Source organism: Melospiza georgiana, chromosome 2 (assembly GCF_028018845.1).
Source record: "Melospiza georgiana isolate bMelGeo1 chromosome 2, bMelGeo1.pri, whole genome shotgun sequence".
Taxonomy (NCBI): Eukaryota; Metazoa; Chordata; class Aves; order Passeriformes; family Passerellidae; genus Melospiza; species Melospiza georgiana.
The window spans coordinates 33,165,575-33,182,756 of NC_080431.1; the positions used below are offsets into that span (position 1 = coordinate 33,165,575).

General features: G+C 38.6%; 1 protein-coding gene across 2 annotated transcripts in view; it reads left to right on the plus strand.

The window, feature by feature from the left end:
* The window catches only part of ABCC4 (ATP binding cassette subfamily C member 4), a 142,031-nt gene that overhangs the window by 95,514 nt on the left and 29,335 nt on the right, over positions 1-17,182 (plus strand). For both annotated transcript variants that reach the window (XM_058018983.1, XM_058018984.1), the window contains exons 22-28: positions 148-267; positions 3,608-3,718; positions 5,227-5,327; positions 7,467-7,658; positions 11,753-11,908; positions 15,900-15,989; positions 16,467-16,639. In XM_058018983.1, the coding sequence (XP_057874966.1) occupies positions 148-267; positions 3,608-3,718; positions 5,227-5,327; positions 7,467-7,658; positions 11,753-11,908; positions 15,900-15,989; positions 16,467-16,639 (943 nt within the window). The remainder of the gene's footprint in view (positions 1-147; positions 268-3,607; positions 3,719-5,226; positions 5,328-7,466; positions 7,659-11,752; positions 11,909-15,899; positions 15,990-16,466; positions 16,640-17,182) is intronic.

Genomic DNA, 17,182 nt, shown 5'->3' on the forward strand with positions numbered 1-17,182 from the left:
TGCATATTTATTCTCAAAAGATGCAGTAGAGTAGTTTGTATGCTTAAATATAAAGTGGTAGGATTAAAGATTAGTGTGGTACAAAAAGAATTAAATGTTGTCCTTCATCTATTGTTAAGTTAACTCAACTCTCATTTCCCTTTGTAGCTCGAAGTCCAGTGTTCTCCCACTTGTCGTCATCCCTCCAGGGGCTTTGGACTATTCGGGCTTTGAAAGCTGAGGAAAGATTTCAAAAATTATTTGATGCACACCAAGACCTCCACTCAGGTTTGTGATGAGTTGATGTGAAAAATCAAATACTTTGCACGGTAGGAGGGAAATATCTTATGCCCTCAGCGACATGTATATAATGTGCATTAAAATCAGTAGGAGCTGTGCATTTGTCTCTTTAGGGTAAAATTCCTGTATTAGAACAAAAACATTATCTGTCTAGATTTAGAGAGTTTACTTTGGGCTGTAATATAATTTAGAATACCCATGCATATATTTTAACAATGTATAAGATAAACATTTGAAAGTATGCCTGATAAGAATACTTAAAGAGTAATTTTTAACATTTTCCTGAATTCCATCTTTAAGAAAAGGAACGGTAGGGGGAGGATGGAGAGAGATGTGGAGGAAACAAACTATATTATGAAGCATTTGATACTAAGTAGTGTGCTTGGAATGGTATAAATAATCTTGGGAAATTTTCATAAATGTAACTTATTTTTTACTTTGAGCAGTTTTCAGGGCTTAAGTCTAAACTATGGAATGAACATAATTGGAAGGTGTGAAATATTCGTTTTCTGCAAGCATAAGTAATATAATTCAGGTTTGGACTGTCACTCTTTGACTTCTGTTATTTAAATGTTCTCTATTGCAATTTTCTTCAAGATATAGCAGAATGCAAGTTTTCAGTTTTGTGTTTGTTAGGTAACATTGTGACTTTCCTCCGTTGTAAGGCATACAAGTATATTTGATTGCTGTTTTGTAATTTATAGATTTATGAGGTTTCAGACAAGACCAGCTGATCCTTTCTGAAGTACAGCTTATCACAGGTTGTAGCATCGTACACACTGACCATGTTGAGCCCAGTGACTTGTGACTGGTGTAGTGCATCTTCCAGGGAGGAACCTCTAGCCTTGAATTTCCCATTTTTAATATTTTATACTTGCTAGTTATGTGACCAAATCAGTGTTACAATACCTGATAGCGAGGGAAGACAAAGTTGTGGTTTAGTTTTCTATAAAAGACATCTTTAGGCAATAAACAGCATATAGAAGTTTCACTGTACAAAGAGGACCGTGACATTTAAGAGAAATACTTTTCTGTATTTTGAGGTCAGATCCAGGGAACATAAAAACACTTCCATTTTTCAGTCAGTTTTGTGCATCTCCCGAACAAAACTGTCAATAATACCCCTCATGGGCAGATCATGAACCTGTTTTTGAGGTCAGGCTTCAGTGCTTATAGTCACACTCTTCTGTATACCTACACTCTTCATCTTGGTGACTTCCCCCCCAAGCCTTTGGGGCACACCAGCTGGCTTAAAGTGTCTGTGGTTTTTGGTCCTCACAGGGAGTGTGTGCCTGGACAGCAAAGGAGGCCAGCACCCTCTGGGCTGTGCTAACAGGAGCATAGCCAGGGGAAGGAGGGAAGTGGTTGTCTCCCTCCAGACTTGTTAGCCACACTGGGAGTACTGCATGCACTTGTGGACTGCCAGCTCTGGGAGACGTTCTGGCAAACTGGAGTGAGCTCCCTGGAGGGGCCACGAAGATAGTTAGGGTATTAACAGGAGAGGTTTCCTTGTGGGGAGGGTACTGGGCTTGTTCAGTTCACAGAATACAAGGATTTAATAGCTGCCTTCCAGTGCCTGCAAGGATGCCATAAACACAGGTTTCTCACCATGGTACGTAGTGGTAGGAGCACCGACTTGGGTGTAAGTTGTAACAAGAGATTTTTAACCTGAATTCAAGGAAAAGCTATTTCACTGTGAGCACAGTCAAGCAGAGGCAAGGATTGCCCAGAGGTGCAGGCTTCATCTGTATAGATTTCAAGACTCAAACTGCACAAAGCATGGAGCAACATGATGTGACGTCTGACCTGACTGTGCTTGAGCAGGAGGCTGAACTAGAGATTTCCTGAAGTTGTTTCCACACTGGATAGTTCTTCAATAGTAAATGTGAGCAAGCAGTAGCTGATGTGAGAGAATACGTTTCATAGCAGCTCACAAAGTTGGAGTCCTGGGTTTTTTAGTCTCCTAAAGAGTTTTAAATTCTTTCCTGCCTTGCAGAAGACTCTCCCAGCCAGTGATGGTTTTGTTTAGCACTTTTGGCTGGAGTAGTGTCTTCCTCTCTATTTAGGCCTGAGCCTAGGACTCAGGACATTTGCTTTGGACCCCTTTGAAGGATGCCTATGAATAGAGTATTAAATAAATTTTAGATAAAAAACATCTAAAAGGCATGCTGACATTTGACCAAAACCAAGTTACCTTCCTGCCAGTGCCCATCTCTATAAGCAAGCCCATGAGACATCAGACCACGATGAGTCTTTATTAGTTCCTGTGACTGTCAGATTCCTTTCGTTATGCACAGTGACCCTTGTTGCATAGAGAGGTTGCAAAATGACCCATCTCAAGCTGGCAGTATAACACACCTCCCTGGACAGTTAGGATCAATGGAGCAAAAGCTCCATAATCTGGCTGTTGATGATCAGGCTTAAAACCACACTTAGCTCCTTTCAATCTCCCAGAAGGGAGATTTTTTTTTAGTCTGAATTGTTCCCAGCACTAGGCTAAAGAGCATTGAAGAGTTGAAACTGCAGTGATCTTTAGCAGGGAGTAATGGGAAGCAAGGCAGGAGGGGTTGGAATGGTGAGCTTCTGCTGTGACTTGGTAGCAGCTGGAACAATTCCTCTGAGTGCAATTCCTCTGAGTAGTCCTCATGGCTACTTTGCTTCTGGTTTTGGCCTTGGATTCACTTTGCCCTCTGTATTGCAGTGTCTTTTTTTGCTGTCTCTTGTACCTTGTACTGTAGCATATCTACCTGGGATGGAACTTAGTACCAAATTGTCAACATGTGAGTGAGTGCAAAGTGGAGATGTCCACCTGCGAGCTTTCCCAAATGTAAAAATGTGCATCTAATAACCTGAATACCTCTGTATAGCTGCACTGCCTGTATTGAGTAGCTCCTACAGGAGCTTGACCAGCTGCAGCTGCCTTCTAAGAACTTGGCTCTGACAGTTGTGTTGTGATATGTTCTAGCTAAAAGCCTGTAGACTCTAGTCCAGCTACAATAAATGCAGTTGTACTTCTGCTTTTTGTATAAGACTGTTCAGTCCACTAGAGTTGGGAAGAGGCTTCCATTTTGAATAAGTGGACCATGCTCCGAGCCTTGACTGTTTTTCTTTCTCTTCCTATTGTGGTTGCTACTGGTGTGAAAACTAAATTAGACAATTTCAGGAAAACTGGTCAGTAGCCTGATGTCCATGCAGACAGCGCTTGAAGATGGCGACGTTGGGGTTTTTTGGCAACTTGTATTATTAACATGAATAAATTTAGTCATAATTATGCAGCTTAGTTTTCTAATAATCCACTGGTTTTATGTCTTTGTAAAATACACTTTAGAGGCCTGGTTTCTCTTCTTGACAACCTCAAGGTGGTTTGCTGTGCGTCTGGATGCCATCTGTGCCATTTTTGTTATAGTGGTTGCTTTTGGTTCCCTGCTTCTCGCCAACAGTAAGTACAGATGTTAGAAAAAGTTCACCCAGTAATTACCATGTATAGTAATGCCTAATTCTTTTTCATATGTTGCTGTCTCTAATTGTTTAAAGGCTGTAATTAAGTTAAATATTTCTTTCTAGATCATGATCTCTTCCTTAGTCTAGGGCATTGGGGCTGTATCTGCTTTCCTGCAAATCCTGGAGGCAGTTCAGGCATCTTCCGGGCTGAGGCATACATCTGTCATCATCCCCAAGTGTGCAAACAAACGTGCTCTTCTGTACTCCTCACTTTTGAGATTCTGGCTTTCAGAGCAATAACAAGAAATAAATCTTCTTCTTTTTCCCTACCTTTGTCTTTCTCTTTTGGGCCTACAGGGCTTTGCTTTTTATATTGAAACACCCACGGAGCTGCTTCTTAACAATGTTTTTCCTTTCTGCACGTGGCACAGTAGGTCAAAAGGCAAGCTAAAGTTCCTAGGGATACTCTTCTCGTATCTTGGATCAGTGGGATAGGCCAGTTCCAGAAAGAAAATTGCCTCATAATAATACATTTTATGTTCACTGTCACTCATGAACTGTCATTAGTGTATGCATCATCCAGGATGTAATTGGGTTAGATGTGCTAGAATGAGATAGTCATCTAAAACATGAAGGAAGAAGTAATTATCTTGGACATGAAAATTAGTGCTAATTTGCTGGTTTTGTTTCTTTTCTTTTTTCTTTGGATAAGTTTTATATGTGCATGTGTATTTTAAAATTTGAACACTCTGTGCTGCACAACTCCACAAATTTTGAGCTAGGTTTGATGTTACTAGCATGCAAAAAGACAAGTCAAAACAATGGTCCTGAATCTTCCCTTGCTTCTGGATAAAGAGTAGTTCTCTCAAAGTCAATAGTAGTTCTCTCAAATAGTCAAAGTCAATAACAAAGCACTATGTTAGGATAAAGTTCAAGTAAGTCAGAGGACAATCGTGCTTAATATTGGGGCAGGCAGAATACATTTATTTTGTGAGAGTAGGCCCACTGAACACAGTAAGTGCTTTTATAAACAGGGGAAGAAATATTCTCTCCTTTTACTTTATCTGATTGTTTATAAGAGTACAAAGTTGAGGTAAATTTCATAACTAATTTTGAAATAATTTTACACAGAGTTTTTGCTTAGGTTGAGGGCCTTACCTCATTTGCATAGAAAAAAAGTGAAGAGTTAACTCAGCCAGACAGGGATGACCCTAAAAATCTATGTAAGTTTCGTCTTGAGACTGAACCTCAGTTTTTAGATGAACACCAGGCCAAGGAGAATTTGGTTTATCTTGTCGAAATGTGTCCAAAATGTACCCCAGAAATGCTGCTAACAGCTGTTCTGCCTGGGGCTACTCATTGCACAGATAGCAAGCAGGGCATAACCAAATAAAATTCTGGCTGTGATGCTTCCATCATGTAAGTAACCTCATGAAAGAAAACTTAACTGAGATTTTGTGTAATTACAATGCACCTATTCAAGCCTCATTTTCCTTTCTTGTGCAGCTCTGAATGCGGGGCAGGTTGGTTTGGCGCTCTCCTATGCCATCACCCTCATGGGAACGTTCCAGTGGGGTGTTAGACAGAGTGCTGAAGTTGAAAACCTGGTAATGTTTATTTCTTTCTTTTCCCCTCTTGTTTCCTTTCATGCTTGTGACATGAAGCTTTAAGGATGAGATTCTTCTTAAATAACACAGAGTATTAATACCTTTGCAAGCGATGGAGGCACCACTCTGCAGTCATAAAGAAAAATTACTTCTTTTAGGTTACGATTTGTCTGACTGATTCTGAATGTTTATTAAGATGAACTGTGTCTGGGGATTGTCCTGCTTTCATAATAAGGGAGGTTTTACAATCTCCCTTTACAGCAGAAAGGAGACTGTCTAGTTACAGTGTAGACAATTGCATTGCAACTTGCTAAAGTTGCAATAAATTAATCCCTGTCTATAAGGAAGATTTTAAATTATGTTTTTATATTTGGTATTTATAATTTATTGTTATTTATTACTGCATTTTAAAATTTTATTTATATCCCTCATGGCATTTTTAGAGTTCTATTATTCCATAGCAAAGGCTTATAACTTTTGAATTTATTCTAAGTTAACACAAATGTGAAAGTATTTGTTTATATTCAGCTGACAAGGTTGTGTGTTTTCCAAATTATATCATATAAAACGCTTTTGACCAATTCACAGTATTTACTAGCATGTTCTAATTGGCCTGTCTACTTTCTTAAGATAATACATAAGAAAAACAGATTGTAGGAAAAACATGCTAAACATAAACCTGGGATTTTTTTTGTTGTGTTGACAGCTGAAGTTACTTGTAATTATAGTTTGCTGCACTTAGTCTAGGAAATATGTGTAGCCCTTTCGTAGAAGTTACAAAGCCATGCTTAATTATATTATAATGATAGTAGCAGTCACGATAATAACAAAGTTGGAATTTTTTTTTTTTTGCTACCACATTGGTTTTTCAGTGCATTTTTCACACACCAGTAAACGGTTGGTGACAGATTTTCTGAGAAATGGGAAGAAAACTTTCAGGTTTTTTCATACCATTGGGGATGTTTTGGAAGTGTCCGTGGGAGTGTCACATGTACTGTGTAGCTTTCTTGGAGGCTGTGACTCAGAAATACCTTGGAAGAGAAAGGTCATTCATTAACCTGGCTTTGGTGTGAAATGCTGATAATTTTATGGATCTATGATTAGCATTAACTTCTTTGATGGGTGGACATCCACCAAAAATCCCTTGTTGTTAAAGGGTGACTATACCTGTGGGAGGCAGGAACATTTCACTCCATTCTGTCGCTAGCTGGTCAAGGGCAGTGAGTGTCACACTCTGTTCCGTGGTGGTGCAGCCTTGTTTTCAGTCCTGTGTGCAGTTTTGGGCAGCACAACACAAAATGAAGCTGTTGGAGCACATCCAAAGGAGGGTCATGAGGATGGTGAAGGATCTGGAGGGAAAGCCCATATGAGGAGTGGCTGAGGTCACTTGGGCTGTTCAGCCTGGAGGAGACTGAAGGGAGTCGTGGTCTACAGCTTCTTTGTGAGGGAAAGAAGAGGGGCAGGCACTGATCTCTTCTCTGTGGTGACCAGTGACGGGACTGAGGGAATGGCCTGGAGTTGTGGGGGGAGGTTTAGGCTGAATTTTAGAAAAAGATTCTTCACCCAGAGGGTGGTTGGGCACTGGAAAAGGCTCCACAGGGAAGTGGATATGGCATCAGGTCTGCCAGAGTTCAAGAAGCATTTGGAGAATGCTCTTAGGCACATGGTGTGATTTTTTTTTTGGGTTGTCCTGTGCAGAGCAAGGAGTCAAACTCATTCATGTGTCTGCCTGTAGTTAATCTGACAGTTTCATTTCTAGCTTTATCTTTCTAACACACAATGGATTGGTGTCATCTTAGTCAAGACTGACAGACAACTCTCATAGCTTAATTTTCTTAAAGCTTTTGCAGTATTTAAGTTTGTAATTAATCCTACTGATAAGAAATGCTTATGAATGGCTTTATATATCATGATAGATCTGGATCTATAGTAGGACATGAGATGCATTCTCTCCACTTTTTTAGCTGCATAAACAAAGCCTAGAATGGCACCAAATACTCTTACCTGTGTTTAAAAAAAAAAAAAAACAGAGTAATTTGCATTGAATCTCCATGGTAAAAATTTTTATATGCAGGCAGTATTTGCAGAGTATGCCATAGGATGAAGCTCATGTATCTATGTCTTCTTTCCTCCCCTTAGATGATCTCAGTAGAAAGAGTGATGGAGTACACAGAACTTGAAAAAGAAGCTCCTTGGGAGACCAACAAACATCCACCACCAGAATGGCCTAACCAAGGAATGATAGCATTTGAGAATGTTAACTTCACTTACAGTCTAGATGGACCATTGGTTTTAAGACATTTGTCTGCTGTAATTAAACCAAAAGAAAAGGTATGTATGTGGCTGTCTTTGGATATTCATAGAAATTAAGCCAAGATGATGAGTTGGCAAGAAGCTGCATGCTAGAAATGATTTCTAAAATACATGGATGTTAAGAAAATAGTAAATGTTCTTTTAAAAATAAGCCTTAGTTATATTTAATACCAGAAGTAATAGCCTAATTATTTCATGTAAGTGTAGCATGAATTTGTCTGGGAACATGATATTTCAGTCTATCAAAACAAAGGATTAAACATACCTGATAATTTCCTTAAAAAGAATCTGAGATTCTTCAGAAAGTGGCAGACATGGAAAATACCAGCCAAGGCAAGAATGTTTGTTCAAATCCAAAGAAAATGGAGCTGCATTAGAAAATTGGGGTTTCAGCAGAGGGAACATAATTGGAATTGAGTATGTCAAGAGACAAGGTGAGCAAAACCAATAGAAATTAAGGAATGTACATGCCCTTGCACTGAGTCCAAAACGGAAGATAGAAGAAAGAAATACAAATCAGTTGCATAACTTCAGAATTTGGGATTTTATTTCAGTTCCTTTTGGCAACCAATGCAATTAACTGTTGTCGTTAATTAGATTGGTAGCCAAAAGAAACATAGAAATAAAACTCTTGCTCCTCTGCAAATTTGACTCCTCCTCCCCAATTTTGACACTATCCCTGTTGAAAGAGTGCTGCAGGGAAGGTCTCCCCCACAGACAAAATTAAATTAGAGCCCTGAAGTGTTAATTTGTGCTTTGCTACATTTCAAATGCAGGTGTACTTTTTTGATTAGGAGGTCTTCCCTAGGAGAGTGGTTCAACTCTACAATCCTTGCCTGTGCCTTCTTTTTAACATGTTTTTCCATTCAATTCCAAACCTTTTATGTCCTCAAGTGGACCTTTATAATGTGCATGTTACAAAAATTCAACCAGACTTTGCTACATTGAGGTGATTTCTTGGAATTAGCTGTGAATAAGTAAAAAATGGTCTCTTGAGAAGAAGAGCCATGTGGACTGTCTCCTTAGCTGTTACAAGTCTCTTCAATACAGACAAGAAATCCTAGATTTCTCAGTGAGAGACAGGAATAAAATTAAAAACGGAAGCAAGAGATAGTAGCAGTGCGTGACTCAGACCTTGGTGGGGGCAGGAGACAGAGGTATGACTGGGGGTATTCATTTTTGCTGAGCAGTTATGCTGTGATTTCATCATCTTGAATTTGCCCAGCTTGAAACTATTGCCAAGAACTTTGTGTTTGCTTTCTATGATCTTTTGCACAATACTGCAGTAGGCTGACACTGTGTAAAATAAATCTCCCAAGCATCTCTCCTCCTCACGTTGGTTTTAATTATGGAGAAGCATCTCCTTCAGAACCAGGTTTCTAGATCTGTTGGGGATTCTGCCCATACTGCTGTCATTGGAAGTTCTTATGCCTGTTTAGGCCCCTGGCTTTTAGAGACTTCTGGTGGCTGCAGTGCTACTGGCAGCAGGAATGAGTTTAAGCTTCTGCTGTGCTTGTATTTTTTCTTGTAGCAACCCCAGGGCCCAGTTAGGGAAGCTGTGGGTATGGTAAGAATGAGGGAGGTGATTGCTAGCAGATCACTCGCTCAAGGTCTCTTTTAATCTGTTTTTCTCAGCATTCAGTATTTCCCTACAGTCAAAGCAGGCCAGGAAGGACCCTGTGTTCTAAACATCTTTGCTGAAGTAGTGTGGTCTGGCAGAAACAAATCAGGCAGACACAAACTGCTGTGTAACCTCCTCTGCAGCAGGGGAAGGTTAGCATGTGTAGTATTGGGTTTTACACACAGTCTTTGTTTCAGGGAGCTCATGAATGCTTATTGGCTAACATATTGTTAAATGCGCCTTTTCCTGACAGCTCCTGGGTCTGCAGGCTACAGGGAAAAGTCAGGAAGGTGCACATGTAGATTTATGGCGTGGCAGCTGTGCTCCCACGACGAAAGGGAGGCTGCCTGAGGGATAACAAAGACATGGGCAGTTTCAGTGGAGTGGCTGACATGCTGTAAATCTCACATTTTTTGTGCAGCTCTGCTGTGAAGTACAAGTGACACTTGAGTAATGATGAGCCCAGCGTAGCAGGTGTACTCCTGTGTGTGCACTGGGCTTGTATCAGGCAGCACAGTCCTGGCCCTGTGATTCCTGATAGGTGCCACTGCCATTTGCAGGCTGCTCCTGTATTTGCACTAGCTGTGAGTGTGGGCTTGTGAAGAATAAAATGTATTCAAAAATGGATAATGTGTATACTGAGAGCTCTTTCAAATTCCTGTCAGTTTTCAGCAGCCTGTAGTCAATTGGACCAAAGATGCAAATAGATTCTTCTAAATGTTGAAGAGCATAGTCCTTTCATTTGATGCCAAACCAAAAGTGGGATTTTGACAATATGCAGAGCAGCTGCATTTTTATTTTAAGTATCAATGTATTTTGTATGGCTTTTTCTTTATATCTTTGATACAATACTTTATATTGACATTTGCAGAGGAACAATTGAACTTTCATTTTCACAACTCTGATTGTCTGTGTTCTCTATTCAACTCTTTCTTTCTGAGCTGCAGTTTATATATTCAGAACTATTTTTCCATTGTTTCACTGATACAATTTAGAGTACTAAAACATTTGATCATTTATTGTAACAGATTTGCTTAATTTAGTCTGTTTAATAAAAAGCATTGTAGAAATGTTAATTAGTTTATAGTACAGTAGTACAATAATGAATTGTTGGATGAAATTGTTAAATCAGAATGTAGAAGGAGAAAATATCTTTTAGATTATGCAGCATAAGTTGCTCCTTGAAGTGTACTTTTTTAGTGTATTGTGTATTTTTTGTCAAATGTGGGCACTGCTGTTTTGTCTGAACTTAGTGTCTCTAATTGAAAGTTTCTCCTTGCACTTTGGTGCAGTTTCCTGTGCTGAATTTCATTTCAGCAGGCATTGCTGCATACATGTGAGTCTGAGGCAGTAGGTAATTGCCCTCTGGTGTCTGTATGTACACTCATGAAGGTTTTCATCTTTATTCCTCTTTTCTGCACCCCAATCACTTCAGCAAGCCATATTATACATGTTTAATTCTCATAAATCCTTCCCCATCAAATCAGAATCTCCAGCCCATATTAATTTTGTGTTGCACTGCTCTGAACTTTTTCAGTGTGTTGATTTTTTTTTTTTTGGGGGGGGGGAGGGAATGTAGGGATTAGAACAGAATGCAGGAAATAACAAATTCTGCCAGATCAGATCTGTGTAGAAGGTTACACCCATTATCTTCTCTGATACAGTTGATTACTGTACACTGTTTTTCTCTAAGAATCCTTTATCCGACTATAACATTTTAAAAAATTAAAATAGAAGAAATATTTCTTGATCTTAGCCCCTTGTCATTAAAATTATCAATCCTGTATTTTTCATTGTCTCTTTTTTCTGAAAGCTTTATTTTTTTTTTCACACTGTGTATGTCTTCCAGTTTTTCTTTGGGAGAAAACCCTGAATCTCTGTGATTTTATTATTTGCTGTTTCTTCTGTTTGAAAAGGAATTTCAGCTTGATGTCATGGCCTTGTAGTTTCAATGCTTGCTGAAGATGTCTGAAGTATGGATACAGTTTATAATCATGCTACTTTAAAGTACTTCACCTTAACCATAACTAACCAAAATCAGTCTCATTTTTTTAAATCGGGAGTGCGTTGTTCCCAGAGTACTTCATGGGAGTCCCTTTTTGGGGATGAGTAGTAGATGCATGCATGAAATGATTTGCCTAACATCACCCAGCAAACCAGGTTCAGTATAAAAATTAGCAGCCTTGAATCACATTACTGTATGCAATTGAGCCAGTTTAAATTGTTTACACAACAAGACACCACACTTTACGGGGAAATCATTCACCTTTAAATATGATCCAAGAAATTGTCATGTATACAAATGTCACCTGAATCCAGACCGATTTAAGGGGAGAGGATTTTTCCTCTTGGAAGAATGTTAATTGCAAAGAAGTTTTACTTAGTGCATGTTCTACTGCAAATCGTATGGTGCTGTAAAAATGTTGCTTGACATACTAATTTCTCCTGAAAAGCTCACAGTTTAATGGTACAGGCTTGGCTTGCTCCCTAGGTTGGAATAGTGGGAAGAACCGGAGCTGGGAAAAGCTCTCTGATAGCAGCCCTCTTTCGCTTGGCAGAACCTGAAGGAAGGATTTGGATTGATATGTACTTGACATCAGAGCTGGGACTCCATGACTTGCGGAAGAAAATCTCAATTATACCTCAAGTAAGAGAGCGACTTGGTTTGCCATGGGTGTTTTGAATAAAATACTGTTTAATGTGCTGTTTAATATAATAATGTTTAAACTGTTTAATGTAATAATGTTTATACTGTTTAATATAATAATGTTTAAAGTGCTTTGCTGGGATGTGTTCCCCCTACACCTCTGAATGCAGTAGATACAGGAACTGTAGCTAGGCGTTATTCTTACTTGAGGAAGGTCTTGATTATTTTAAGATAAACAGAATCAGTTTTGGGAACTGGAGCATTTTTCCCCAGTTTTGTGCCCTGTCTGTTCCTTTGGAATATCTGTGTGTTAGCTGTATGCTGTCCTCCCATAGTCTGTGGAGAAGCAGAGAAAATCTGGTAAGTGTATACCAATCCTCAGCAGTCCTCTGAAGTCACTTGATCCTTTGGCAGCAATTCCTGCCTGATGCTTCCTTAGTAAGGGACTTTGCAAAACCACTTTCACCTCTCCAGTCATCCCTGTACAAACTGACTGGTGCTAGATTTAGAAGGAGCAAATGTGCTGCCTAGAAGTGAGCTATCAGCTTTTGCTTTATTTGGAGAAGGTTTGACAGGAGTAGACAAGAGGAACAGATTAAAGAGTAGGTCATTATAACCCATGATAAATAAAACTTGATGAATTTTAGAAGCTGAATGCGAGAAAGGCCACAGTACAGGAAAAAAAACCCCAATAGGGCAGTGTTGGAAATAGCCTCATCTCTCCTGCTGGGGTAGAAGAAAGGCTGTTCAAAGAAATCCAGTAGGTCACAGGTCTTCTCTCTTAGATCCTAATTTCATGAGACCTTGTATCAGAGAAGCATGATGTGTAACCTTAAAACTTAGGAGGCAAAGTCTGTGCCTGTTACAGTTTCATGAGAGCTCTGGTCTCTTCCCTGGGCATTTGCTCTCCAGTGAAAGAGGGAGGAAGAGTAAGAAGCTCACATGCTGCAAATGTGAAGTCATATTTTGGAAAGTAGTTCATCTGCGCTGTTCTGGCAGGTAGAGTGAAGGGTAGGCTGTAAACCAGAGGAATTTTTTTGCCATGTTTTGCATTATTTCTCAGATCTCTCTATGTTATAACAGAATCTGTGTTTAGAATTATGTCTGAATGTGTGCTAGTCTGTTTGCAGGGTGGCAGTCAGAGTGTATTAATTTCTTTAAGTTGAGAATCTAATGCAAATGGTAATGAGGTTTTTTTTTCCTCAAATAGTAGGAGTCAAAAAGAAACAGGTATGCTATTGAAAAAAAAAATTAAAAATAGGTACTTCCCCAGCAATTGGATCATTGCCTAATGCAGCATGTCTTTTGTTTCTGCATGCTGCAGGCTTTGTTATTGCAGTACTCACTGGAACTAGTCCTCTTTTGTATGTAAAGAGAAGTTTATATGGATTTAAATTCCATTTTTTTTGTGTGTGTAGCGTTCCTTTCTCGTGAAACAGATGATCATCAGTTCATTCAAGGTCTACGGCTTTTTGAAAGCCTTGCCCATAGCTGTTGTGGGTGATACTTTCATTTTGAGGAATTCAGCCCAGTTGGACAAAATAGGATACTGAGAGAGGAAAACTGCAGTCAGATACAGTTTCTACATCTGAATGACACAGATACTCAAAGTTCACCACATTCAATTATACATGTGAGGTTTTTTTCATACACAGGTCTATTCACATAGTTTTAAAACTGTTTTAATCCAGTGGAATTCTGTGATTTTTGTCATATTTATATAAGGTTTGCATCATAGTCACAAAAGTTTTGAGTGCCCAAAGGCTAGCAGGTAGCTTTTTTTCTTTTTTTTTTTTTTTGTTTGTGTATGTGTGTAAGGGAAGGCTGTTTCTACTAACAATATGCAAAACTATCAAGTGGTGGTACAAAGAAGAAGAGGAAGGAATCAGGTTTCTGCTATGGTAAACTATATGATAGGCATTGTCTGGTGCTGTGCTAATAGTAGTGTCAATAATAGCAGTGTAACATCAGGTAGTTATTTTGCAGCAAATATCTTCATAATTATGTGGGCAGCTGAAAAACCAGAGAGAGAGATGCTTATTAGAATTGCAACATAAAACATGCTAAACAGAACCATTCCTAGAGAGTGATGAGGCAAGACTGAAGTTTTCTTGTCTGTGAGTTTAAATACCTACCTGGAGAAATAAAAATGTGCTTAGACTTCTAATTGCTTGCTTGGATGGAGCTGTGTAAAGGTTGTGTTTGTAAATCTTTTCTATGCAAATGTTGTCTGCCTCTCTGACTGCAAGCATTTTTACAACAATTATTTACAGGTTAGTCTTATTGCTTTCCTCTCATAAACCAGACTGTTTTAAATAATAATCTGTGTCAGAAATGGTAATTAAAAAATATCCTTATCTTCTGTTGCAGTGCATGTCTGTTGTTAGGACTTTTATAATAGTTGTGAACACTTTATAGGTTCAGCCTCCTCTTTGCCAACCTATAAAAATGGATTGAAAAGGAAAATAAATGCAACAATACCTTCAAAATATGCCAAATGGTGTACTAAAATGTGTGTTGTTAAACAAATTAGTTTCTAGGTGTTTCTGAAGAAAATTGTTTTTTGACTTGGAAATGTTTTGTGTTAAACCCTTTTGCTCATTCAGCAAGTTTTTAATGACATTGCTATTGCAGCAGATACTTTGAAATAATTGGCATGTTATATCAGGAAATGTATATCTTCTTTTATATTGCTTATGGCGTGTTCTGTCTTTTCAAATTCTTTTATAGCACTCAGATGGTTTAGAATTCAAAGACAATAAAAGGGTTAAGGTCTGAATTCTCTTCTGGTTTGCTGCAGCCCTTTGGAGCTGGGCATCACTAGGGTTAGATGGGGAGAAAGTCATGACAGGTTAATCTCAGAGTAAGCTGAAGTTACCCAGTGTAAGTTATATTTTATTTCCCAGGGGAGAAAGAAAAAAAAAGAATGGATTCTGCCTAAAATTTTTCCAATTTAAAGAGAACTGACAACATGATGAATGGTCTCCATTTATGATTAGCACTGTTACAGCTTTTGACTTGTTTTTGTCTTTATGTGTGGTATTAAAATGAGTTTAGCCCTAAAGTCGTGTCAGTGCATGACTCTCAGGTCTGGCAACTCACATTACTGAGTACTGATCTTCTGCTTAAGGAGTTCTGAACCAAAAGTCCTCTTCCCAATTCTTAAATACTACATATTTCAGTGTGATTTGATTTGTGCCAGTTTGATGAATTACCTGTTATTGCTCTGACTTGGAACTGAAGTAGAACAAAACTTGATTCGACCACATTCTTACTTCATTGAAACCTGAATGGGAGAAGGTACTGATTTGACTCCCTGGTGTGTTTTGAGTGAGATCTTTGCCCAGCAGTGCTCCAGTTCTAAGTTTGCTTTGGTGCTGTGGCAGTATAGATGTGTTTAGGTTTTATATGGTGAAAACTGTTCCTGCTTAGCCCTGATGGTGCAACAGAACGGCTTTTATGGCATGGAATGAAAAAAAAACCAAACCCACAGCCAAACACAGAAGGAAAACCAGAAAGGCATTGTGAGCTCTTTGATTCCTCTCTGGTTTATGTACTTCAAAAACAGGTTTTCAAAACTGCCCAAAAGTAATTTAGGAGTGTGAGCTCATTGACAGGGCTAGTTGTTGGTTTTCATTAACAATACCACGAGGATAGCAACGATTTCATGGAAGTATATATATAGCTTGTGGCTTCAGAACAGTGGCATGTAAATGCCCGTTGAAGTACCGACATAACTGTGTACAGCAATTTGCAAACAGACCTGTCCTGTTTGGTAAATTATCTTCATACAGAGTAGTTGAACACTTGCCTCCCCCCCCATCCCTCTTAAGCATGCAGTTGTAATGTACACCTTTGCATTTCAAAAATGATAGCTTGTTGGATATTTCTGTGCTATTGTTGATATAGGCTAGCTGTGATTATCATTAAATTACCTATTGCAATATAAAACCTGTATTTATAGTGGAATGCTGATTTTACTGGGTTTCAGGAGCCTGTTTTGTTCACTGGAACTATGAGGAAAAACTTAGATCCTTTCAATGAATACACTGATGAAGAGCTGTGGAACGCCTTGGAAGAGGTGACTTACTAAATCTAAAAATGTACATCTGGTATTTAAAATCCATGTAACTATAATATTACAGTGCTTGTGTGTGTTAGGTTTTGGATGTTTTCATCAGATTTGATAAAGGTATAGCTGTTGATAGAAAAAAGTACAGTATCATATGTGCGTTTGTGTATGTGTGTGTCCATGTCTGTGCAGGCGTGTATATTGTTATATAAGTCTTTTGTGAAAAAATTATCCTTTGGGATGATGCCTTGGTTATAGTTTGATTCATATCTTGGTTTTAATGAACATTAATAGATTCTTAACAACGTGCTTTAATGTTTTTAGAATTCTAATAACTGACACACATTGTAATCCAACTTGGCACTTACTCGTTTTGTGTCAGAATATAAAAGGCAAACCTTGCATACTTATTGTTGTGTCATCAGACACACAATAGCTGATTTAAAAGAGAGTTACTCATCCTACAATATGTTGACATGTCAACAGGTGCAACTGAAGGAGGTTGTGGAAGATCTACCCAACAAAATGGAGACACAGCTGGCAGAATCTGGATCTAATTTTAGTGTTGGTCAGAGACAGCTGGTGTGTCTTGCCAGAGCAGTTCTAAAAAAAAATCGTATTCTTATCATTGATGAAGCAACAGCAAATGTGGACCCAAGGTAAAAACAAAATCATATGTCATATGAAAATGAGCTGGTTTCTCTTCTAATACGTTCGTCTCTGCTGTAGAGATGAACTTAAATGCTTTATATTTCATGTACTTTGTATTGCTGTTTTATGTTTTTGATGATACCATCATTTTTGTCTATTCAAAACAGGATGATTGAGCTTTGGCTATGGAGCAGATGATATAAACTAAGCACTCAAAAGATCCCTAATTTCAGTGCATTCCATAGAGTAGGGAAATTAATATTCAAAGTTTATTTGTCCTGCAGCCATAGATTAGAAGACAAGAACGTTCTTGAAAATAAATCTCTGTAACATCAGAATAGCCAGGAAACAAGTTGAGTTCTGTTGACTTCTGGAAGAAAAGTTTGTTGGAAATAAATAAATACAAAAGATGTTATTCATCTCACTCCCAAAACCCCCTAAAACTAGAAAGGTGAAAAATGGCTGTAAGCAAAACCGGATACTTCTGGTTGTGAATTGCTGTCCTTTCAGATGGCTCAGATGCTGGTGTTGTAAGTTAGAGGTGAAGTAGG